The sequence below is a fragment of the Simochromis diagramma genome, unplaced genomic scaffold (assembly GCF_900408965.1).
Source record: "Simochromis diagramma unplaced genomic scaffold, fSimDia1.1 OVJJ01000024.1, whole genome shotgun sequence".
In the NCBI taxonomy this organism is placed as follows: domain Eukaryota; kingdom Metazoa; phylum Chordata; class Actinopteri; order Cichliformes; family Cichlidae; genus Simochromis; species Simochromis diagramma.
In genome coordinates, this window is record NW_024387332.1 from 3,903,083 (window position 1) to 3,930,485 (window position 27,403).

The 27,403-nt window shown below is 40.2% G+C and overlaps 1 protein-coding gene across 2 annotated transcripts in view; it reads right to left on the reverse strand.

The window, feature by feature from the left end:
* The window catches only part of LOC120718018 (seizure protein 6-like), a 155,170-nt gene that overhangs the window by 62,599 nt on the left and 65,168 nt on the right, over window positions 1-27,403 (reverse strand). For both annotated transcript variants that reach the window (XM_040006322.1, XM_040006323.1), the window contains exons 2-3: window positions 15,505-16,029; window positions 8,717-8,850 (exon numbers count right to left, since the gene is read on the reverse strand). In XM_040006322.1, the coding sequence (XP_039862256.1) occupies window positions 8,717-8,850; window positions 15,505-16,029 (659 nt within the window). The remainder of the gene's footprint in view (window positions 1-8,716; window positions 8,851-15,504; window positions 16,030-27,403) is intronic.

The window sequence follows — 27,403 nt, forward strand, 5'->3', positions numbered from 1 at the left end:
TGAAAAACACTATTAATGGAGCTCATCTAAAATTTGCAAGAAAACACCTTAATAACTTTTAAACCATTAGAGGGAATATTCTTGGAACTGATAAGATAAAACACTGGGTAATCAATGGGTCCATTTTGCATTAGCACTATTTGCAACTAGAGGCTCTGCAGTATTGACTGGATTGAGACATTGTTCATTCATTCATTTCATTTATTTATTTATTTCACACTTGGTACAACAGTTTCCACAGTTAGTTCTTTCAGACCAACCAACCACACTTTCTATCAGTAAAGCACTGCAACCATGTGTGAAAAGGAGCAGGAAGAAGAAAATATTCTTATTAAACCCTGCCCCCTGTCGTGTTATTCAATTATACGCGGGTCCACTGTACGATTCATAACCACACTTTATTTTCTTGTTCTTGCTCTGCCCCCACATAACATAACATTCTATACAAAAAACACACCGGTCTCGCCCTCTAGCTGCCATCAGCCTAACTACACTGACTGGCTGCATTAACATCTACTGTACAATGCAATTACACCACATCTACCCTTTCTAGAATCAATGGGTAGACTACCATTGACTCACCAGACCTTAGAGGGTTATTCTGCCTCTGTGGCTGGAAGGTCTGGTCCTGCGCTTACCTGTAAGGAATACTATATAATGAAAATCTTAACTCTAATTAACCCGTTAAGTAACACAAATTCTTACATGCTAACTCGTCGCACCCCCTGCATTTCCCAACTTCTGAACATGCATATTTGAAAATGACAACCTTTTAGCTTTTACACTTTTACCCTTACTGTGCAAACAATACTACGGAAGAGGGGTATTCTTGTGTAAAACTGTCCTTTCCATCTGATCCGTCACAAGTCCAATCTGGTTGGTCTCACAACCACTCTTCCGGATCTGGTTCTGGGTGTAGATGGAAGCTCTGGAGAAACTGGCTCTGGCATGTCCGTGGAGCACTGCTCCCCGGCTTCTGCAGATTCTGGCTCCCCATTATTGCTCTCAGTTTGGTCTGGAGAGTATTTCATGGGAACAAGATGCCGACGATTCCGCCTAATTGTCCCACGAGGTCCCTCCACGAGATATGATCGTGGTGTGGAGTGGCTGCCAATAACGGTGCCGCTGGCTCTCTGGTCTGTTATCTACACTTCTTGGCCTGGAGTGAGCCTATCAAGGCTGCGTGCGCGATGACGAAGGTTATATGACTGTGCCTCTTTAGTCCTCCTCTCCTTTTCCCTCTGGGCAACAACCACACTATCAGGAAGTGCGGGGTCAAGCAGAGATGGCAGTATTGGCACCGTGGTGCGAAGCCGTCTCCCCATCAAGAGTTGGGCTGGACTATAGCCATTCTGCAGTGGGGTGGCTCTGTAAGCAAGCAGAGCCAAGTGTGGATCAACAGCTTTCCGCAATAGATTCTTGACAGTCTTAACTGCTCGTTCGGCTTCGCCATTGCTTTGGGGATATTTCGGGCTGCTTGTGATGTGACGGAAGCCATACACTTTTGCAAATGTCTCAAAAGCTGCCCCCGAAAACTGTGGCCCATTATCTGTTACCAGCTGCTCGGGGGATCCCATGACGTGCAAAAATCCCTTTGAGATGATGGATCGCATCCTCTGACCTTGAAGGTGTGAGAGGGGCAATCTCAACAAATCTTGAGGCATAATCCACAACAAGAAGGTAGGTTTTCCCTCTCAGCATAAACAGATCGGCTCCTAGCTTTTGCCATGGCCGCCCCAGATACTGTGATGGCATCAGCGGTTCTGTGTGGTTTTCTCTCACTTGGCAACATGTCCGACAGTTAAGGACAAGCTCATTTATCTGCTGGCGTAGCCCTGGCCACCAAACCGACTGTCGTGCTCGCTGTCTGCACTTAACCACTCCCTGGTGACCTTCGTGTAGTCTGGTGAGCACATCATTTCTCATAGTTGCAGGTATAACCAACCTGTCCCCTTTGATTAGCAGACCATCATGTACGGTGAGGAACGCCCGTTCTGCCCAGTACAGTCTTAGCGCTGGTTCGCTGTTGAAATGTGTGGGCCATCCTTCCTCACACAGCTGCATCACGCGAGCACATACGCTGTCCCTCTTCAGCTCTTCTCTCAGCTGCTCCAAGAAATTGTTGCTAGCTGGCAGATTGTCCATCAACATGTCCACGTAAATATTTGTGCTCTCCAACAACTCCTTGTCTTGAAGTGTTTCTTTTGCTTTCACTGGAGATCGTGAGAGCGTGTCAGCTGTCCACAGGTGTTTGCCTGGTACATGCGAAATCGAGTAGGAATATCGCATGAGGCGCATCCTAAAGCGTTGAATTCTGGGAGGGAGCGCATCCAGAGTTTGTGCCCCCAGCAGACTTAGCAGCGGCTTATGGTCTGTCTCCATTTGAAAGTGTTTGCCAATAAGAAAGTTGCGGAACCGCTCACAAGCCCAGGTCAGACCTAAAGCCTCCTTTTCAACCTGAGCGTATCTCTGTTCTGATGCAGTGAGGGAGCGTGACGCGTAGGCAGTGGGTTTCCAATCCTCATCCCATCTTTGAAGCAACACACCCCCTAAGCCATACGATGATGCGTCCGCTGACACCTTGCAGTCACGGCTTGGGTCATACATGGCCAACACTGGCGGTGATGTGAGCGCATCTTTCAGGTTCTGAAATGCTCTAGCCTGGTCAATGTCCCATCCCCAGCAGTTTTTCTTAGACAGTAAGTCGCTTAGAGGTTTGTCCCTCTCTGCGAGCTGTGGGATAAACTTCCCAAGCTGGTTAACCATTCCCAGAAAGCTCCTTAACTCACTCACACTTTGTGGCTCATTCATCTCCCTCACAGCCTGGGTCTTGCTTGGGTCAGGGCTGATACCGCTGGCTGAGAGAACATGCCCTAAAAACGTCACCTGCTGTTTCGCGATGCCGCACTTGTCAATGTTTAGGGTGATGCCAGCTTTTTGTATCCTGCCCAGCACAGCGTGTAGGCGAGAGTCATGCTCCTCCTGCATTCTGCCCCGGACCAGCACGTCGTCCATGTGGCAAACCACCCCTTCCATACCATCTGTGACCTCTGTGACCATCCTGTTCTGGAAATGCTCCGGTGCTGAAGCAATCCCAAAGGGCAGTCTCTTGAAGTAATAATGCCCAAACGGTGTGATGAAAGTGGTGTATTTGGCTGAGCTTACCGTCAGAGGTATCTGCCAAAACCCCATGTTAGCGTCCAGCTTGCTGAATATGCTGGCACCAGCCAATCTGCCCAATGTTTCCTCCACCGATGGCAGTATGTACTTCTCTCGACACACACACTCATTGAGGTGTGTAAGGTCGACACATATGCGTACATCTTCTGTCTTCTTCGGTACCACCACCATGCCTGAGCACCAATTAGTTGGCTCCTCAATCCTGCTGATCACCCCTAGTTCTTCCATTCGGGCCAGCTCCTGCTTAACTTTGTCCATCAGAGGCAACGGGATTCTCCGTGGCGTCTTCAAGGAAAAAGGTTGAGCTCCAGGTTTCAGTTTGATGTCGTACGGGTTACGTACTTCACCGAGACCACTGCACAGCTTTGGGTAGCACTTTTTAAGCGTCTCTATAGTTATGCTCTCCAGACGGGCCACAAGCTCCAGCTTGCTAATGGCAGGTCTCCCCAGCAAAGCAGTGTGCAGGTGTCTGATGACAAAGACATCCTCAAGTATTTCTTTGTCTCCCTTCCTCAGTACAAGCTCACTGACACCAACAATATCCAAACGACTCCTCCCGGGACCCAGCAGAGCCTTGGTTGGTTTATGGAGACTGGGGGGTGGTTGTGTCTGTAGAGCTCCTTAAACACCTTAAGGGGTAGGACTGTCACATCGGCACCTGCATCAATTTTAAATGACACGTTTTTGTTGTTTATGCTTAAGTCGACAGTCCACGGCTCACCCTCACACTTAACACTGCCCAGGAACAAACCATGTTCATCCTCTTCAACCTCATGCACTGTTTTTGGTGCCCTGCATACATGCCTGTAATGTCCTTTTTTCCCACATGCATGGCATTTCATTTCATTCACTGGACAATCCTGCTTTGAATGGGATGGAGCGCCACCACATTTCTGACAGGTTGGCCCTTTTTTGCCGTCTTCTCGGAATCCACGTGTTTTAGCTTGACGACTATCAGTCTGGAGCGGTTTGGTTCTAACAGGCTTACGACTGATTTTATGTACTCTATCTACTGACTTAGCATCGCTAGCCTCAGCTCTAGAGTCACCTCGCAAGGAGGATTGTTGTCGCTTTACCTCTTCACTTTGCCTCGCCATGTTGATAGCCCTCTGCAAAGTCAAATCTGGGTCAAGCTGCATGCGTTCTGACAGCCGTTTGTCCATGAGACCGACAACGAGCCTATCACATATCAGCTCATCATGTAGCACTCCATAGTTGCAATGTTCTGCTAGCGCATACAGTGCTGTCACAAAAGCATCCACTGTCTCATTGTCTCCCTGTCAGCGTATATTGAATTTGGCGCGCTCATAGATCACATTTTTCTTCACAATGAAAAAAGCCTGGAAACCATCACGTACCCCCTCATACGTTGTCCTTTGCTCCGCTGTTAAACTCAGACGGCGAAGCACATCGTCCGCCTCGTCTCTCATGCAGTAAATCAACGTGTTGACTTGGTTTTCCTCCGAGCTGACGTTCAAATTACTGGCGAGACGGAATTTCTCGAACCTCCGTATCCTTTTGGACCACTCCTGCGGTTTTGAAAAGTCGAAGGATTCCGGTGGCTGGATGCTGAATGTTGCGCTCGGCCCCGCCGGTGCTCTCTGTGCAGTCTCATCCGCCATATTCTCCCCTCGTTTTTCCGCGAGCTCCGCCAGACACAGGTTCGTTCAGTCGAGGTTATATGGATCAGTACAGGACTTCTGACACCATGTCGTGTTATTCAATTATACGCGGGTCCACTGTACGGTTCATAACCACACTTTATTTTCTTGTTCTTGCTCTGCCCCCACATAACATAACATTCTATACAAAAACACACCGGTCTCGCCCTCTAGCTGCCATCAGCCTAACTACACTGACCGGCTGCATTAACATCTGCTGTACAATGCAATTACACCACACCCCCTATCTACAATCCAACTTATATTGCAAGTGGAGCACTGGACAATGATGCCCTGAACTTTCACATAGACAAACTGCTACAGTCTTGGATGTCTTGTACTTGCTTTATGCTTAACTTTAAAAAAGAATCTTTGCCAAGGAGGTTGTGTTTTTGGTTGCATTTGAATGTATGCATGCATGTCATTCTGGCTTTAAACACAAAAGCCCAAAAGGTTTCAGCATTATAGCTGAGCCCAAGCCTTTAACTTAGAAGTTATTATTATTATTCTTACAATTATGGTTTGTTTTTTCATTGTATAGAACATACTGGATAAACATCTAATGTATCTTGTCATATTCGACCTCTGACCTCTACTTCAAGGTCAGTAGATTTGATATTAAAGATTAACTTTTAAAAAACTTTGTCTTTAAAACTATACTTAAAATCCCTTTATTTGTATAGGCAATATTTAGGAAATGACACTGGTAAATGGTGACTGTAAAATCACATTACAGTTTTCATCTAAATCACTTTTGACCTCTGATCTTACTTTTAAATGTCATGTCTGCCTTTCATTCACATTGACCCCCAAATTTGTTATATCTTTAAAGAAACTACTGTTATATCAAATAATGAGCTGCATAGTTAGTAAGTAATATACTACAGTATAATATAACATTGTATAAAATGCTGAAGTTATTTATGTCCAGTTATTTACAAATCAATACCTATTATCCATTGTCTACTTTAACGTTTGTGTAATCAAAGTAAACATCTGTCATGCTACCCTCTTGGAGTGCTTCATATAAAACTATTTAATAAATTAATTACTTTTCCTAAGACTTTGGTTCCGTTCATTGCTTTTCAAGGTAGGCCATGGTATTGTCACTTCTTAGAATCTTGTTACCTTATAGTAAGTTAACAATAGTCTGTACTGACTTCTGTACTGGCTCCTTTTCCTTTTCTCTTAAATACATTCCAAATTTCAGTGTTGAATAGTCCATGTTTTAATTATAGACAAGTACAAAAAAAAAATCTTTGAATGATAAAAACTAAAAACCGCACCCTTACTTTTGGTTTTGGGTCATTGATAACAACGTTAAATTTTGAAAAATTCAAAAGAGTCCAACTCTGAATATCTGCACACATGTAACTGATTTAGTCTTGTATTAGGCTTAAACTGGACTTCAAAATTTCCTTTTGTCTAAAGCATATAGTTAGGGCTGGATCAGGTGACTCTGAATCCTCCCTTAGTTATGCTGCAATAGGCATAGGCTGCTGGGGGATTCCCATGATGCATTGATTATTTCTTCTTCAGTCACCTTCTTCACTCACTATGTGTTAATAGACCTCTCTGGATTGAATCATACGTGTTATTAACCTCTGTCTCTCTTCCACAGCATGTCTTTTATCTTGTCTTCCTTCTCTCACCCCAACCGGTCGCAGCAGATGGCTCTGCCCTTCCTGAGCCTGGTTCTGCCGGAGGTTTCTTCCTGTTAAAAGGGAGTTTTTCCTTCCCACTGTCGCCAAAGTGCTTACAATGGGCCATGTGAATGTTGGGTTTTTCTCTGTATGTATTATTGTAGGGTCTACCTTATAACATAAAGTGTCTTGAAGTGACTGTTGTCGTGATTTGACGCTGTATAAATAAAATTGAAATTAATTGAATTATTTTTAGTTAAGTCACTGAGTAGCTACTCAGTGACTTAACTAAAAGCCAAAAGAAATTCCCTGATAAATTAAAACTATTCATAGCATTATATTTCAAAATATCGCTTGAGCGTAAATGCCTACAATTCTCTTGTACTCTATACATGTCTGCACCTAACTGTGAGTGTGATCTACAAAAACATGCTGTTTAGCCATTTAAAAAGGTTGTCTTTGTAAGAGGGTACCATGTTGACAGTATAATCAATACTGTATCGGCAACCTGTGATGCAGGCTTAGTTTTTATTCATACAGACATTGTGCTGCCGTCCTGCATGCAATGATTCTGCATACATGTCAGTATTGTACATTTGTGTTTAAATTGTCCTTGTCTGACTGTTTAAACACTTATTGCACAATATTGGCTTTTTGTTAGATGAATAGCTTCAATTCACATATTGATTTTTCACCACAGTCTGCAAAGACATAAAACATACGCATCAGTTGTTCTGAGAGGAGAGTGATTTGCTGACCATGTTTAAAATATAAGCTCCACTATGATTCTTTTTCCATCTTCCTTCCTTCTTTTTCTGAACCTTCTTCTTCTTCTTCCATATGTTTGAATTTTAATAGAATATATACCAGAAATATTTCATAAACCTGAACATTCTTAGAACATTCTCTTGTAGTCCTCCCACTTCTGAAATATCATCTCATCTTTCTTTGCAAGATAAAATTACTTTGGATAATGAAGTCAGTGAGGAGATTTATTTTCAATTCACTGTTTTTAATATAACATCAAGTCACAACACAAGTCAGTCTAAGTCAAGAACATACAATAGAGAAAACCCACTGATTGAGCATGCACACTGTGAAAGTTGAGATGGTCCTCCATCTGTCGGAAAAAAATTACTGTTATGGCATTTGTCAGTCAATTCTCAATCTCCTTGTGAATCCACACTGCACATTTTTGCAGGTTTGTGACAGTTGCTATGGTGTCTGTGTTTGATTTGAAACACAGTTTGCTTTTTTAATGTGTGTCAATGTGCATATTTTTAAGAAAATGTTGATAAAAACGTTTACACTGTGAAATAGTTTTTACAGTACTATACTATAATTATAGAGCACATAAACAATTAATTGTCATGGTCCTGGTGCTGTGATCCAGTATTTATGTGTTTGGACTTTGACTCTAGTTTATTTAATATTCTAAGGTTAAGATTTTGTTTGAGGTTTTATTTATTTTTAGAGTTGTAATATTTGTATTCTCAGATCTTAGTTTTGTTTTCTAGTCTTTAGGTTTCTATTATCATGCCTCCTCTGTGCTCTACGCTCCTTCTTGTGTAGTCAGTCTTGTGTCCGTGCTTCTTTCCCTTTCTGTCTGTGTGTCAGGGTGAGTAGTCTGTACTTCCTGTCTTATTCTCTGTTCCCTTCCACCAATATCAGTTCCCTAGTATTTCGTCTATTTGTATGCATGTGTCTTCTTGTGAAGTCTGTTTGTTTACCTTTTTGTCTATGTCAAGCTCATGTGTCGTAGTCACGCTGTGTTTATGTTTTATTTTGATAGTCCCTCAGTCCATGTTCTGCCTTTTTTGGTTGTAGGTGGATTCTATAATGCTGAAGGTGTCTTCTCTCTGCCCTTACCTTATATGTGTATTTAAATCTTCAGGTTTCATTTGCTCCTTGTCATGTCATCATATGTCCTAACCCAGGTTGTGTGCTCTTTCCTATTAATCTCCTAATAATAGTTTTGCTACTTTTAACGTCCCTGGTTGAGTTTAAGCCTGAGTTTTGTGTTTCCTAAGTCCTTGAACTTCAGCAATAAAGCTGTTATTTAAGTTTAATCTCCAAGTCCTAGATTTGGGTTTACTTAAAACTGCAATAGCTAAGACCATTAAGTATGTCATTTTCCATTACGTACATACGTATGCTGGGCAAAAGTATTTAACATCAGGCTTATCCAGTAAGCTACCTCATATCCTGGGTGGATGTTGAACTTTTTCTTACCTGGACCTCCACTCCATAGCCCGTATACACAGTGACGATATAGTTGCAGTCAGTTGTAAAGTAAAAAGCAGAATTGGTGTGTGGTGGAGCCTCGATGTAGCCTTCTGGACCAGTCAGGTTCAGCTGGCAGGGAACTGCAGGAACAACCACAGCAGCATAACAATAACACTGATAGAAACAGTGTGGATGCTGGTGCACAAACCCTACTACTCCATTCAAAACAGATTCAAAACTCCATTCCAAACAAAAGCTGCACTCAATGCAGATGGTCCCCTCATTATGTTTTTGTTATAGTAATAACCACCAATAACCCTGTTATCTTATCTTCACTTACAGATTATAATAATAGGGTTTGAGTCTGTTAAGACACTTTATGTAATGTCAATACTTTCTACAAATGCCAAAATGATACTATGCTTTAATTCTGGGTAACATTTTGACCAATGTTTAAAATGGAACAGACCTTTCCAACTGTAGTTAAGGAAAATATCGATTATGTTCAATGTATCTTGAGACCACAGAATCAGCTATTGATAGTTCAATGATTTTATTGTTATAACAGTCAGTCTGACACAGATATCAACTTAGTTTAATGTTTGATCTGTATCTGGATGTATTATTTTATAAGGCTTATCTGGCATTACCCACAATGCAGGTGAATGATAATTAAAAAGTGCTTGGACTGAGTGTATGTGAATTGGTTTGTAGTAAACAGTGCTTCGAGTGCTTAGTTAGAGTATCCATCTATCTGTCTTCTGCCACTTATCCGAGTAAAGATGGCAGGGGACAGCAGTCTAAGCAGAGATGCCTGAACCCTCCTCATCACATCCAGCTCCAACAGCTCTTATGGGGGCACTCTAAGGTGTTCCCAAGCCAGTTAACAAACCTAATCTCTCCAGTGTGTCCAGTGTGCAAATCCCTGGGAGGATTTGCATGTCCTGGGAGAAACTAGAAGGTCATAATTGTCCCTCTAGTTAAGTTGTTCCTGGGTGAGATGCCAGACTATGTGCAATTTTGATGATGGAGACCTGACTCCAATAAGGAACAAGGAATACTTCTCAAAATCACCTGGTGGACAGGTCTTAATCCATGAGGCACTGCCCAGCACCTGCAGGAAGAGCTATAGAGGTCCATTGTGTTGTGGACAGGGTCCCACATAGCAGACAGGTCTGGCCCAGATCTGGTGACAAGCCGGCACTGCTGGCTGACTTCTGGTATGGTAAATGGTATGTCATCCAGGTCAGGCCTGACGCAGATGGCACTGTTTATGTGATGGCACGCCACATCTGGCCCGATTGTGGTTTGGTTTATGTGGCCCAGGCTCATAGAAAACAGGTCTGGCCTGGATCCGGCATCAAGCTGGCACTTCTGACTGACTGGTGTCATAGCAGAGTGTATGTCAACCAGTTGTATGTTCCTATTTTCCTATTTTAGTTAGAAGACCCAAATGCCATGTTGCAATACTACACTGCTATGGTAGCCAATGTTTCAAATGCAGGTTTGACAGGTTTGTGAGTGTACACTTTATCCAAAACCTATTGAGGGTTTACTCGCATTGAGCACCGGGTGGCTGTAGCTCAGGAGGTAGAGCAGGTCACCCACTAATCAGAAGGTTAGTGGTTCGATCTTTGGCTCTTCCAGTCTGCCTGTCAAGATTCTGAATGTGTATAAATGTAGTCAGGAAGCACTCAGATTAGAGGGAAGTGTGTGAATATGGCATGTTGTATGGAGCACTTGGAGTAATCCAGGAGAGTAGACAAGTGCTCTATAAGAAACAGCCCATTCACTGTCTGAACAGAGTTTCATACTGTTACTTTTGCACTATTATGATCTGGCACATGTTGTCATTACGTGACTTGATTAAGGTACACATTAGCCTGACATCTGGGGCCAGAGCTGAAACTGTTCTGGGCCAGCACAGGACCAGCAGTGTGTCTGCAACTGGCCCGTGGCTGCACACAACTTACACATGGCCCACATATTGCAAAGAATAACGGCTCTTTGGTGGCCCAGATCTGGTTTTCCAGAGGTAACCCACACATGGGCCAGCACGGGACCACCAGTGTGTCTGCAACTGGCCTTGTGCTGGCCCATGTGTGGATTACCTCTGGAAAACCAGATCTGGGCCACCAAAGGGCTGTCATTCTTTGCGGTATTTGGGCCATGTGTAAACACATTCTGTGGGCTATGTGGGGTTGACCCTTGGGGGTTCAATCCCCAGCTGCTTAACCCTAGAACAGTATCGCTGGGTGATTTTCACCCGAGCAAATACATTTACATGATTTCTCTCTCCTGCAGCTGTGAGCGTGTCGAGGAGACTGTGCCTTCACCAGGGAAGTCTGGTAAATAATTACAGTGGGGTAAATAATTATTTTAAGACCTGTTGATCAGTCAATCAATCAACCACTCCAACCAACACAGACGCTACTGATCTGAACTCATTATGTGCATAAAGCAAATAACACTGATATTGTTAAAACAATTTCAATTTTTCTGATCACAGAAAAGGATTCCCAATTCCTAATTTGACTAATTTGCCATGATCAGTTTTAATTGAGCTTAACTGAGAAGATAGCAGTGCTTCTATATCCGGTTCCCATTTAGCTTGTTCATTCCATGATAGAGCTTTAACTGCAGTTATGGATTGCATGGCGAACTGTGTTCATATATGATCATTTCTTAGTGTTCCTGAGTCCATGTAGTGATTTAAATGATAAATGGTAAATGGCCTGCATTTGTATAGCGCTTTACTTAGTCCCTAAGGACCCCAAAGCGCTTTACGCTACGTTCAGTCATCCACCCATTCACACACACATTCACACACTGGTGATGACAAGCTACATTGTAGCCACAGCTGCCCTGGGCCGCACTGACAGAGGCGAGGCTGCCGGACACTGGCGCCACCGGGCCCTCTGACCACCACCAGTGATTGACCAGAATCATGCCTGTTTTTAATGCAACAGCGCCTGAGAGCATAAAGATCAGGGTGATCCAATACAGATTTTTGGCCTTGTCCCTTGTATCAGAATTTTCTCCAGATTTTCTGAAACTTTTGATGAGGTTATGTACTGTAGATGATCCACAATTTGTATTTGTAGTTTTTTTGCAGATTGGTAAATCTCTGCCCAGTTTACTTCTAAAAAGCTCTACCTCTCTAAGATTTTTAAAAAAATTTTTTTATAGTTAATCATGCTTTTGCCCCGGATTAAGGAATGCTGGACCTGCTCTTTATCCTCTCAAAGATGTTCTAGCGTGCATGGAAGTTTGCCCAACCAATCTAAATGCATTTTTTGGACCTGGAGAAGGCTACACAAATATGGGTGTCTGACCCTTTGTTACAAGCTATTTAGCCCATGTACATCATTGCAAGAGTTTGGTCTGCATTGCTGGCAATAAGTTGGACTCATTTCTGGTGGGTGTTGGACTATTTATGGACAGAATTTGTAGCTGTAGCAAAAGATGCACACATCCCCTTGTTCCCAATTGATTTTAATCATCCAATGAGAAAGCAGCTGGGCAACCAGAGGAAGTTTTCATTATCACTATAAATAAATATATATTAGATATTATATATATAAATAAAATATATATTATATAATATATAATATGATATATATATTATTTATATGCAACAGTCAGTATATAATTAACCATCAGTTAAAATCACATAGAAATGATGGTTTTGTGTTTAACAATAACGACACTTAATGCTCTTTTTCTGATTTAGGATTATGTGTTTAAGGAGTTGGCGACACAGTTTTTATCTTCATCCTTTCCTCCAGAACACACAAAACTGCCAAGGTTGAAGCTGGCTCATGTGCTGGCTGATGCACACACACACACACACACACACACACACACACACACACACACACACACACACACACAAAACTCAGAACAGTAATTTCTACTCCTCAAATTACATTTATCATTTATGTATTAATTACATTTATATTTTAAGTTATCTTTTATTAATAACAAATTTGCCTTATTATTATGAAATAGAGAAACACTCTGTTTTAGTACTTCACAATTTAATAAAAGGTTTAAATAATCATTAGTGTTTGTTAGAAAATGTCAAATTATGCAACTATGTGGATTATTTGGCACATAGAGAATGCTCTAAAGCTCTTTTCTTGTCTTCACTGTAATAACTCTGTCTCTGGCTGCCTTTCGAAGCAGCTGAGCTCCGTGATGGACAGCTGAGGACAGATCATTTCTTGGTGGCCTTCGGGAGCTTTCTGCTCCACCGCCTTCATCCATCTCTAAGCTAAAAAGTAAACTTTTGCTGAAGTGCTTCTTTATGAAGAAGAACATCCTCTCTGTGTCCCCTTGGTACTTCCCTTCAGGGAGTGTCCACTCCAGCATTATTGCTGAATTACAATTTTGTGCCTGAATGTCTGTCTCGGAGCAGGGTTTGTCTGTCAGTGCTTTGCTCTGTTATTACCTTGCACACAGATGAGCTGATTAATCAAGCTACTCCCACTTTGCTCTTCCTGACCTGAAAAGTCGAGAAGAAATTAATACCTTGATATTTATTTTCCCAGTCCACTCTCTTCATAACAGCGAGTCTCTGGCTTGTTCTGCTGTGGTCCCTGTTTGAACCTCTTGATTAAGGGTTAGTGATGCAATGATGCTGTTGTAATTTATTTCAGTCCCATGGCAGTCCAGTCATAAGAAATGCAAACAGAGTAGATATTAGCTGAGAGCTTGAAGTCATCATGGGTGTCAACAAAAGAGATAACAAAGTCAACTGATAAAGTAAGAGATATAAGAGACGGGGCTTCTATGGTGTTTGAATTGTTTAGACTATTACTTTTTAAGGTGTAACGGTAATTTTATGAAAAGGGTAAAAGGTGTGTTTGTATGTGGGTGTGTGAGTGTTGAAAAATGTTTTGTTTTTGTTTTTTAATTTACAGACTGCTTGCAGATTGCAGATTGCTATGAGCTGCTGTGGTTCCGATATATTTGCAGTAAATATAAACTAGAGGTTTCACAGATTGAATAAACAGGCTACATAGTAGAAACCGACATATGTACATTGTTACTGCTGATTACTGCTTCTGAACATAAGATACATAAAATATTATTCAACAGCACCGGTAATGTTTTAATAGAAAGAAGAAATATTTCAATTTAAATGTGAGTTAACTCTTTACTAATTCCTGTCTAAGCTTGATTCCAAAGGGAGAGCAAGACAGAGATCACTTCAATTGTACAGCACAGATTCTCTCCCTTTACCTCTGACACTTCAAATTAGCTTTAAGGACCAGAAATATGTGGGGCTCTTAGGGCTGCATGATTTTGCATAAAATGAGAATCACGATTTTGCTTATTATTGAGATCACGATTCTCACGATTCACGATTCTCTCACGATTTTCTTTTCCAATATAAATATTTATTGCACTTATTAACTGCACATCAACTTCGTAACAGTTGAGACTGAACATAAAAACAATAAATAAACATAAAAACAACAAATGTCTCACGTTTTGTCGTTGTACTGCTTGAAATTCCGTCTCCACCGTTGCTCGACGCTGCGTGTATAGAGCAGGTAGTGCAACAATAGAAAAATGGTTGCGGGACGGCACTGTGTAGCGTTTGTCTAGGGTGTTGATCGTTTTCCTAAATCCCTTGTTTTGCACAGTGTTGATGGGAGCCATATCTTTGGTCAGGTGATAAGTGATAGCCTCCGTAATTTCTTTGTGCCTGCGGGAGTTCGACGGGTATGGGGAAGCGCTGTATAAGGTTCCCGTTATTGATGTTTGGGTGGTTGACCGGGACGGATTTTCTCCTGTCACTCTCTCGTCATCCCTGACGTGCTCTCCGTTGTTTTTTCCCTGCCAATTTTAGCAGCCAGCTTCTGTATCACGTGGTATAAGGCTCCGCCCTCGTCATTTGTTGAGCAGGAAGAGTGAGCGCTTGTTTTCATGCAGATTACGTCCCGGATCAAAATGCTGTACATCGTCGTCTTTTTTTTTTCTTTTTTTAAAAATTGTTGTCATTTGGAAATGAGATCGCACATAAGTATGAATTGAGATCGTGATTTTCTAACGATTAATCGTGCAGCCCTAGGGGCTCTGCTCTAAATATTTGGGGTGCGGACTCACTGAAAAGCTACAGGGTGCACAGGGTTAGCACTGTCAACTTAGTTAGCAGATTCCTTCCTAAGGTTCCCAGCTGGTGCCTTTCTGTAGGAAGTTTGCATATTCTCATTTGTGTAGCCTTTCTTTCCCTATGGGTTTCCTCCCTTTAGATTTCCTGCAATTGAAGGTAATGCAGGTTCAGGTTAACTGTGGTCTCTAAACTAGCCATGGAAATGAGGTAGACGAAGAGCCTAAAGTTTATAGAATAAAGACGTTTAAATGTGGTTTGTAATTTAAAGTGCTTAGAAGAACGCTATATGAATGTTACCACTGTACAGAACTATATTTCTTTAGATATAAATTAGCATTTGTTTATTAAAAGTATAACATTGTTGTTTAGAGGCCCTTTGTTAATGCTTTCATATTTCTACATTTATAAACTATTATGAACCAGCTAATCAAAACATTTTTCATAGTCAATTAAATCACTCACACAGAAACTTAAAGTCTTTCCTGTTTTCTTGCTGACTTGATGATAGTTTAACTGACACAACACTTCACAAATGTCTCCACTCGTAAACCCCCCCCCCCCCCACCCACACACACACACACATACATTCCCTTCCCTATAATTAATTGGCACTTTATAATAAAAACTATTATTTTTATGCAATGAGGTGTATTTAAAGATCTATTCTTACCTGGACTCTGCATGGTGGTGATGATGGTGGTGGTTGTGATAGTGGTGGTAGTTGTCTCCTCTTCATCACTGCCTGCCCCTGCAACCTTTTCCCTTGCAGCAGTATCACTGGAGGTGATAATGGTAGAATGTTTGGGGCCTTTCAAAACCCTGTTGGTAACTGGAAGAAGAGCACTGGAGAGAGAAGTGGTTGCTAATGCATGTATGGAAAGGGTTGCTTGCATGTTGGAGCTTTCAGGAGTCTCATCTGAAATCCTTTCATCACTGTTATCCAGTGTTCTCCTGGATGGTGATGTGGAAAGCTGAGAGCTTGATCCTCCACTGTCTTCAAGGTACTTTGCCTGACCACGAGGGCCTGGGTGGGCCTGGTGTTGGGGCGCATTCCGGTAGAGTGGGTGATGATTCAGGATGTTGATTGGCGGTGCAGTGGTGACCACAGGGAGCCTCCTGTCTGTGTCCTGGGTGGTAGGGTAAAGGTTGGGAATGCCCCCAGGAGTGATGGAGAGACTATCCTCAGAGGCAAAGGCTGCAGAGAATGAAAGAAAATCATAGGTGGTTCATATCACAGACTTAATCATCACCTGGCCAAGTGCAGGAATTCCACGCTTTACTTTCCTGCTTGTTGCTCTAGTTCTGAACCTCTCCATCCACAGCCATTATCACACTTCTAGCAGATCAACTTTTAAAAAACAAAACAACAATGATAGTGCATAGTTTTTATAATTGCAAGGTCCAAATCAATATGTAGAAGAAATGGAAAAAATGAGTCTCAGGGGGTTAAAATCAAGACTAACATTATAAAGACATGATGCATTTATAGGAACTTTTATTAATTCCCTTCAAAGATGGAAAAAGGTTTTGTGCTACTTTGCAGTATGGTTCTGTTGTAAATATTTTACTTTGGTGGTTTAAAAATGTAGAATATTCAGTTTGTGATTCGCATGTTTTCATTTCTTATTATGTGTTGACTGTTTTGTACAATTTTTTTATTTTTTTATTTTACTTAGTTTACTTTCATAGTGTGAACTTCAATTTTTTGTTATGTTGTAAAAGGAATATTCTGCTGACACAAGTGAGTAGCATGATCGAACTAAATGGTAAATGGACTGGTTCTTATACATAATGCTTTTCTGCTCTACCTGAGCACTCAAAGTGCTTTACACAACTTGCCTCACTCACCCATTCACACAAGTACTTTTTTCTACGGTATTCACACACATCCATACTCTGATCGGGGCGATCGTGGCTCAAGAGTTGGGAGTTCGCCTTGGAAGGTTGCCGGTTCGAGCCCTGGCTTGGACAGTCTTGGTCATTGTGTCCTTGGGCAAGACGCTTCACCTGTTGCCTACTAGTGGTGGTCAGAGGGCCCGGTGGCGCCAGCCTCGCCTCTGTCAGTGCGCCCCAGGGTGGCTGTGGCTACAATGTAGCTGCCATCACCAGTGTGTGAATGTGTGGGTGGATGACAGGTTGTGTAAAGCGCTTTGAGGTCCTTAGGGACTAGAAAAGCACTATATAAATACAGGCCATTTACTATTTACAATCGAAGCATCAGAGAGCAAATTGGAGTTCCGGCCGCCCAAGGATATTTGGCATGCAGACTGGAGCAGATGGGGTCAAATTAGTAGTTGATGTGGTAGAGGAATCTCCCTGGCATCTCCCTCTCTCTCTGGAAATGTCAAAGAGATATTCTGCGTGCACATTGTGAATAAACCTCTGGTCTTTCATAGTAAATTCATGTGAGACAAGTGTGCTAGGCAAGCTGTCACTGGTTTAGCTTTCACTGCTCTGAGATCAGTTGCCAGCTGTGCTTTGTATGGAAACACAGCTACTATTAGCAAGCAAACAAGCTTCAAAGATTAAGCTTTCCTCTTGCTCGCCAACTTGGTCAACATGTGTGATGTAGAGAAGAACTGAAGAAGCTTCTCCTATGGGAGGTGAAATGTCTTCAAGAAACTCAAAGAACATGAACGTTATTTGGAGTTGTGGTTGCTCGTTTTCCTTTTGTTTTGCTTTGTTCATTTGTCTCTTTTAATTCTATTTTGTTGTACTTTTTCAACATGTTCAAAATAAAGATTCAATCAATCAATCAATCAATCAATCAAGTCCAGTTGCTTTCTTTCAAAGCTCCTTAGACCAGCGGTCCCCCAACCACCATGGACCGGTTTATGTCCAACAATATTTTCACAGACTGGCCTTTAAGGTGTCACGGAGAAATATAACAAAATAAAACCAGTACCGGCACCGAAAAAAAGAAGATTTATTCATAACACACAGGAAACGACCCAGGGAAACAGAGTTAACGATAAAACGATAACTAAATAATGATAAAAACCCCTGAAAATCGTAAATTTCACACTCAAGCCTCAACTCTTGCAGCCCGGTACCAAACGACTCACGGACTGCCTTAGACTACCATGACCTGGATGAATCTCCATCAACTAGAGAAGATTTCATGAAATGTAATGAATGAAACAACTCACTGTACAGCATTGAACAAAACTGTCACACTTTTATGGTGGTGAAATAAGTCATGCTGCATTGTACAGAACTAATCATTTTTATTAATTTAGTGCTGAATTAAAAAACGTTAGGAGAATAACAAATGGAGATTAAATTCTGGAAATTCCCTGTACTAGATTTCTTGGCCATGGGTGTGTAAGCACAATGATTAAATGATTAAACGATACAAATGATTACATTTGTATGATCTCTACAGTCAGAAAAAGACAAAAAGACTATTCATGGCTCAAATGTTTTGTAAAACAATTTCAAAATGCTGTGTAATTGAAACTGTTTTATTTCACAAAGCTGCAGTGATTTTGATAGCTTAACTTCATATCGCAGAATTAAACTGACATGCAGTCCCCCTCTTTATATCTTTACTCTGTCCAAAGCGGTGCATCCTGACATCCAGGCAGCGAGGGCCCGTCACATGCTTTTGGATGGAGACAATAACTTTTACTCATATATCACTGCAAATTCATACCATTTTTTTTTAAAGCTATTAAGTCAGACTTGCTCTCAACACTTATTTATGTGGAGCAGTGCATTAGTGTAGGGAGTCAATTGGCAAATGGGAAAGTTCTTTTAAAAAGCCCAACAGTACAACCCAAAGAGTTCTCATAAATTATTCACATTAGTGGATTCTACCCTCGCTATCATCCTCGTAATAAGCCTTAATGTTCGTTCCTGAGGAGATTTGATGAGCCGCTATAATTCTCCCAATGTAATGATTAGTGCTGCCCTCCCAAGTGCACCTGTGAGATCTAATCTGAGACCACTTCAGGAGGCTATCATCCACTGAGGGAAGTCTTATGTTTCCTTAACAATGCTTCATTTCCACCATAATAACTCCCACTCTTTTCCAGCTAATAGCTATCTGCTTCAAACAATCAGGCTTTATTGTAGCTGTGCCACTTTCCTCCCAGCAACTCCCTTGTCAAACATGTGCACAGCTCTTTCCACACAATTGAGTAGATTTGCAAGTAACAAGGAAAATAAAGGAAAATAAAGAATCTTAAGTCAATTGACTGAACATCTGCAGCTTGCTGCTACAAAGTCTATAATGTAATGGATATGCTTGTGTTTTATTTGGGTCAAAATAATTCAGTTGTGTGTTAGAATATTGCAGATACAGAAGGATTTGAAATCTATAAAAAATACATAAGTATACTGAAGGGTATATGCCAAACTATAATCAATATTGATAATACTGATGATTAATTAAGGAGTAATTTCAGATCAATAGATTAATTCTTCTCTCTCTTCTTAGTATTATTATTATTATTTTTAGTAGTAGTAGTATTGAGAACAGATTTGCCCAATCCTGCATTTTAATGGTCATCCAATTCAATTTAATTCCTTTTTATTTATACACTATATAGTTTTACATTTTATCAGCTCTGTTTCTTCCTTATTACACAGAAACTACCACAGGGACTTGAGTGATAATAACTTAATTATTACATTCTTGTTTCTGCCATCTCAATAATAATGAATTACAGTAGTCCAGCCTAGAATCAATAACTGTACTGTGATGAGTTCTGAAACCTGACTGAAACTCTGCAACATATAAATACAGTTGTGGTCAAAAGTTTACATACACTTGTAAAGAATAGAATATAATGGCTCTACCGAGTGTCCCGTTATTTCTAAAACTCTGATTTTTCTCTGATTTTTGATTTTTTTAGAAAGGTACAATTTCTATTTGCATTTCAAGTTATGAAAATGATTCGTTAAACATGTTTGTGGTTTTTACAGTAAAAAAATATAATATATTTTCTACTCTGATTTAAAAAAAATGTTGTCTGAATTTAGATCAATTGTGCTAATATAGTATGCCAAAATGAAAAAATAACGCCAATTTCAGATATTTGAGGTTGTGCTGAAAATAATGATACCAAACAAGGCAAGATAAACAGTTTTTAAAGGTGAAATATAGAGGTAAAATCAAAAGTGGTCAAAAATGGCCAATTATACCCTGGACCCCAGAGGGTTAATTAGAGATACACTGATCACAATTAAGATCGAAGCATTAATTAATGGTAGGACTTCTCTGAGCAGTCTTGTAGAAATTGGATCTACTGGATACATTAATAGTTAGGAGGAGGTAATTATTGAAGTTCTGGGAGGTTTTTTCTTTCAGTGAAGCCACAGTATTCAGGGCAATACCATTTGACACACATAAAACAGTATTTTTGCACCAATAAAATTATTCCAAAGTTCTATTAGCTGAAGATTTGGTTTATATAAATATGCTGTGTAGTGTGTGCTTAGAAAATTAAGGGAGCTGGACAAGTTGAGGCCAAGTGAACAGTATCTGAAAGTCATGTCCATAAGAAAGCTTCATCAGAAATGGTCTCAGTGGAAGAGTGATTGTCAAGAAGCAATTCTTAAAGAAATGAAACAGGAAAAAAAGACCTCCTCAGAGGCCGCACCACAACAGTATTGAAGCAGTGTTGAATCATCTTGTCGGAGAGTAGAACAAAAGGCAGCCAACATCCAAAGAAGACCTTGGGTATGTCATTCAAGAAACCCAGAGGACTATTAATGAAAACTGCTTAAAGAAATGAGAAGAAGCTTTTCTCAGAGATTTTAGTCTTGTTGAATAATAAAAGTAATACCAAACCGTGGCAAACAATCTAATCTTAGAATCTTAGAATTGTAAAAAGTCTTTTTTTTTCCTTATGGTGTGAAAAAGTCTTTTTAATATGTTTGTCTCGCTTAAATGTTTCAGATTATCAAAGAAATTAAAATATTACACAAGCATAACAAAAGTTAACACAAAATGCAGTTTCTAAAGTGTTTATTATTAATAAGGGGAAAGAAAACAAACCTACATGGTCCTGTGTGAAAATGATTGCCCCCTAAACCTAATAACTGGTTGGGTCACCCTTAGCAGCAACAGCTGAAATCAAGCTTTAGCAATGACTGGCAATCAGTCTTTTACAATTCAATTCAATTCAATTCTATTTATATAGCGCCAAATCACAACAAAAGTCGCCTCAAGGCGCTTCATAGATACAGAGAAAAACCCAACAATCATATGATCCCCTATGAGCAAGCACTTTGGCGACAGTGGGAAGGAAAAACTCCCTTTTAACAGGAAGAAACCTCCGGCAGAACCAGGCTCAGGGAGGGGCGAGGCTGATGGGATTTCCGGCTCTTTTTAGAGAACCGGCTCTTTCGGTTCGGCTCACTAAAAAGAGCCGGCTCTTTCGGCTCCGAACCGGAGGTTCAATCTTCAGGTTGTTTTGTTGCTTTAATTAATTTATTATTAACAATAATATAAAATTATGCACAAAAGGAATTACTAATGTAAAAAAAAAAGAAAAAAAAAGTGGTTTTATTTATATATAAATATATGCGGTGGCCCCTAGAGACAAAACACGTACAAACTCCAAAAAGCACATACAAACTCCAAAACACATTTCTAGCATGAACTGAACTTCCAAAACAGAGCTACCTAGATCACTTAAATTACACAATTGAAAGCATGAAAGCATATGTGTATTGTTTGTGTATTTATACACAAGCATTCATATATAGTCAAATAATTTTAAAAAAAAAGTTCATTTACCTGTTATTACCACACACCAAATCCGGTCGTTGGTATTTGCTGGCTTGTGTGGCCACTAGGTAACAAAAGCTCAACACTGCCCCTAGCATCCTGGAGCACTTCTGTTGTCTTTTGTATGTGTTTTGAGTTTTTATGTGCTTCTGAGTTTTTACGTGTTTTGGAGTTTTTACGTGTTTTGGAGTTTGTACGTGTTTTGTCTGTAGGGGCCACCGTAAATATACTTTTATTTATTCACTCCACATAAAATGTAATAAATAAATCATATAATACAAAAATCAACTATTCACATTTCAACTTTTAACTATTTAAATTTTCAGCTTTTTCCTTTTACAAATTTAAAGTGAAACAACACAAAACACTGCAAACCACAACACAATTAAATATAAATTATAATATGAAAACAAAAAGAAGATGCATATTCTCTGTCATATGGGCCTGCGTGAATAAACTTTCTGAATCCTTTATCATCCGCAACTGAAAATAGTTGTGGATGATTACTATACCTTTCTAATGTGACGTTGTTGTCCCTGGCTCTCTTTCTCCGTCTCTCCCTCCCGCTCTGTTCCTGTGCTACTGAGTGTAACTACCGCCCCTCCCCCCTCTTCCCAGCGTAAAGCACAAGGCTCGCATGCTGAGTGAAGCGGAAAAAAAGTGCGAGAGAGGGTGAGAGAAAGGAAAAAAAACATGGCTCGCGATAAGGAGCCGGCTCTAAGAGCCATTTCGTTCGCGACCGACACATCACTACAACATGTGTTCTGCGCAATGCTCTGAAAATAATTTTGGTAGGCTGGTCACTCCCAGAAAGGTTTACCACGGTTCCATGTTCTTACCATTACTGGATAATGGCTCTCACCATGGGTAAATGGAGTCCCAAAGCCTTAGAAATGGCTTTGTTACCCTTTACTGACTGATAGAGGTCCGTGATTTTGTTTCTCAAGTGTTTCTTTAGATTGTGGTATGATGTGTTGCTTTTTCAGATCCTTTAGCCTGCTTCAATTTGTCAGACAGGTTCTATTTAAGTGATTTTTTTTTATTCAACCAGTCTGGCAGTAATCAGGCATAAGTGTTTAGTGAAACTAAACTCAGCTTTCCAAAAAATGTGGCTAATCACAGTTCATTAATGATTTCATTACTTACACAGGACCAGATAGCTTAATCAATGAAATCATCATTAAAAACTCCATTTTGTATTTACTCAGGTTATCTTTGTCTAATATTAAAATTTGTTTGATGATCTCAAACATGTAGGTACGTGACAAATATGAAAAACACCAGGAAATAAGGAAGGGGGCAAACAAAAAAAGCAAAAAAACCACATTTTCTTTCACAACGAAGCAGTGTGCTATTCTTTTCTTTCTTTTGGCTGTTTCTTTTCTTCAGCAGCAGGTTTCTGTTCTTTGTGCTACAGCAAGAGGACAATTGTGAAAATGAGCAAAACACCTTCAGGGAATCTTTGATGTCTTCCCCCTAAGCTGTCAAAGAGCCACAACTGATTCTAAGCTCACCTTTGAATAAACCATGATTCCAGTACAAATCCCTCACATTAAAGTTCAAAGGAGTTTACAGTAGGAGACACACGCACCCTGGAAGAAAAGCTCTGCTTTGTGCTTCCAAAGCCTGATCTTTGGATTATTCTAAATCTCCCTTTAGCAGTCATTCATCTGAACTACAGTATATCAAACACATTTTTCACAAAATAACCATCCACTTCTACTATAGACAAAGGTCCTGTATGCCATGAGAAGAATAAGTGAGCCTGGATGGTCTCCTTTTATGAATATTTTGACTTTATTTGGCTGTTAAAAGACAAAGGAAACAGAACACTCTTTTAATATAAAGGAGCATCTGCCTCAAGCAGATGTCTTGCAGCAAATGAACTAAAACAGGGATAAAAGAAGAAGAAAGACCCAAAACAAACTCCTCCTGTGCCTTTTAATGGGATTTCTTTCATTTAAGCTTTCTGAAGGTAGACTGGGTGACCACTTAATGTGAGTGCAGCACATGAAGCACTGGAAGAGTTGCATAGACGTGTGCTTCGGACACTTAAAGTGGTCAAGAAGGAGTGTGTGCAGTACAAGCTGGTTAATAATGTTTTTAATCTATGGAGCATGTTTTCCTATTCTATTCAATTTCATTGCTTTTGCAGTCAAAGCACTTTCTGCTACAAGTCCCACTGACTTCACCTGAACACCTATGTCACGTGCACTCTGATGGCTGCAACTCAGGGTTCAGTATTCTGCCCGAGGATATGCCCCTAAAAGAAGAGAAGTGAAATCATAGACAAGTCACGTACCATTGGCTGCAGTGTAATGGCATGGCCCTGGGTCATTGAGCCTATGTCTCTGTGTTTATGGACTTTTTAGTTTTATTTATTTAAATATGCACTGTTGATTCTTACGTTGTTTGATTACTTGCTTCATGTTTTCCTTTGAGTGTAGTTACTCCTCAGTCCTCTATTCCTGCCTATAGTTTGCCTATTGTTTTCATGTATTTTCCGCATTGTGTTATGTTTTGTTGTCAGATTATGGCTGTATAAGAAATTTTATTCCATCCTCTTGTGTCATTGGCCATGTATTAGGTTCTCTCATCCTTTTGTTCCGTTGTAGTTATAACATTTTATTTCCTGCTTTATTTTGATAGTCAGTTGTTCCTTGTGCCTTGTGTTTAGTTTGACTTCTTCTCTCATTCACTGATTGTTTGCTATGATCGCTTCCCATGATTTGCACCTATATTTTTCCTCCTTCTTTGTCAGTTTGTTACATATACGTTCCTTGATCGTCACATAAATGTAGTTTTTTCTGGGGGTTTTCGTTTCTTGCAGCCACTCAAACATATGTTCTACCTGAATCACTATTTCAGCTTAAAGTAATTGTGATGATAATGCTTTATTCACCCTATTTTACAAATTGGCGCTAAAGAAAATGTTGGATTTTTCTCCAGCACGCTCACTCCCTCAGCGCTAAATTATGTTAGAAAGTCAGATACTTGTCAAAATATAGAAAGTCAAATATTACAGCAGTGCATGTATTAATGTGTTCCTTTTCATTTTCTCTGTTAAATTAGTCTCACTGGTTTTTCCCTGTGAGGCTTTTTTGAAGTGATTGTTGCAGTTTACTATGTTTCCTTATGTCAGACAATGATTCAATGTTATCATAACTGAATAGTAACATAAACCAAAATTTAAAAGCCTTTCAAGAGCTTCCATTGTGGTTTACCACAAATCACAAGAAGCTCAGTCCTCACCAGTGTAATTGAAATATTCTGAGTGAACCTCGCAGACACATGTCATGATGATAAAATTAAATACTCTGCCAGCAGCCACAGTGTGTCAAACACCTTTCTTTTTCCTCCACCATACTTTGCATCTTTGCTTTTTTAGTCACAAACATTCACCCTTGAGCTACAGATTAGCGATGTATTCTCTTTGTGAAGCTGCACAAAGCTCAAGCAATTAAAGGCTCTTCTCTTGCTTAACAAGCCCAAATCCAGACATGCTTTTATTGCATTTGATTTTGCTCGCTGTATGTGCCAAAATGCTGAGAGACAGGGACCCTGTTTTTGCTCTAAGTGTAGCAGTAATCAGTGAGGATTCAGGGTGAGCTCAGGTTCTGGTGGCTGTCACTTTTCCACCCATGGATCGTAGAAAAAGAAAGAGACAAAAAAAAAAACAGCCCTAGAGAGAAGTCTGGATCCACCTATCTAACAATGGCGAGCAGAAATTGTTTGGCAGACGTCCACCTCATCACTGGCAGGAATTGTGATTTAGAGGGAAAGTACTTACTGAGACAAAACAAAGCTGTGCTATCAGTGCTTGATATGTCTGACCTGGCAGAAATTCATTCAGAGCTGTAAAAATGATTGAATTGATGACTCCAAACTGATTTATAACTGGATGTTGTAGTGACCACACAGGTGAATGCTGTTAATAGTTGAGTAAAATAGAAGTGACCACACTGCATGTGTAGAGATAACAAGCTAGAAGGAACTGTTTCCTTACTGTCTTTGCTTGTAGAAACTCTATTCAGTTCAAGCATATGTTTGTTTAACAAGTCTACATATTATTTAATGTATATACCACCAATTCACAGCAAGTGCCACCTGAAGGCACTTTACATTGTAGACTAGACTAAAATAATCAAACACAAAATAAAATCACAGCAATCACATGACCACAGACGAGCAAGTGGTAGGAAGAAAAGATTCTCTTTAACAAAAGCTCGAGCAAAACCAGGTTTGGGGGGAGGGGCAAGCCATCTGTCACGACTGGTTGAGGAACGGGAAAAAAAGAGAACACAAGGCATTCTTTGGGGCACAGAGGCAGAGTTTAGTAATTAGCAGCAATAGTGACGCATAACAACAAGGAGAGACAAAATAGGTGAGTGGAAAAGAAATGCTTAGTGGATCATGGGAACGCCCTAGCAGCCTAAGACCATAGCAATTTAAGTAAGGGAGGGTTCAGGGTCACCTGATTCATCCCAGTGTTCTCAAAAAGGAAAGTTTTAACCCCAGTAGAGAGAGGGTGTCTGTCTCCCAAATCCAAACTGGGAGCTGGTTCCACAGATGAGGGATCTGAAAGCTGAAGGCTTTTAAATACCCTAGGAATCACAAGTATGTTTTCAGTCTGAGAGTATAGTGCTTTATTGGAATAATATGCAAATAATATGCTACTATGCGTTCTTTAAGATATGATGAGGCGTTTTATTTAAGACTTTGTATGTAGAGACAGATTTTAAATTTGACTCTAGACTTGACAGGTAGCCAATGAAGAGAAACCGATATGGGAGAAATATCCTCTCTATTTCCAGTTACCCTGTCTAGTTTTCCTGTCGGTACTGTCGCTGCAGCATTTTGGATTAACTGAAGGCTTTTTAAGGAAAATGTAGAACATCCTAATACAACAAATGACAATAGTCCCGCATATATATGCATAAACTACTTTTTCAGCATCACCTGACATATAATTTTTCTAATTTTAGTGATATTGTGCAACTGAAAGGCATTCTTACATGCTTCCTTTGCTTGCACATTTAAAGACAAATCTTCCATTAAGTCACCACCTTATTGTGGTGGAGTGGTCCAGTCATCCCATCAAAAAGGGACATGGGTCCACCCTCTGAGAGTTTGGTTCTTTGTGGAACCAAACTGGTTCTGTAATTTTACAGTCATAAGGCAACCACAAGTAAACAATGTTAATGTGCTGTTATCTACTCTAATATAATTCCATATACTCTAATAAGCAGGAGTGATTTTTATTTTATTTTATTTATTTATTTTTTTGACAGTGCAGCTGCAATAGCCTGCAGCTGCTTACTGGTTTACTGTGTATATAAACATTACCAAAGTCAAAGACATTTATCCTGACTGCTGTGACGGATCTCATTTCAAACTTCTGATATGAAGTTTTTATATAAGCTGACTCTCGTTTAAACTGCCGCGTGGGTTTCAGAGTAGCTGCTGACAGCCTGTCAGTTCCTCTGCACTGTACTGCCAGCACACAACAGCTACTGTCCATCTGTCACCTTGAATCTGTCCACCTACTGTTTCCATCAATCCTTACATCCAGCACCATAACTGAACAAGATGTTCCCTGCTTACTAACTGCTACGAAAACAGTATATAGCCTTACCAGAGAGTATTTAACTTCATCAAGGGCAAGAGAGGTAGAGCAATGAGAAAAAAGAGAGAAGCTTTTAACAGAAAACAACCACTGGAAAAAGAAATGATAGATGCAAGGAAAAAGTCAGATGGAGGGCACGATAACATAAAGATAAATATGAATAGATAGAAAAAAAAATAAGGAAGCAAAGTAATTACTTAGGGT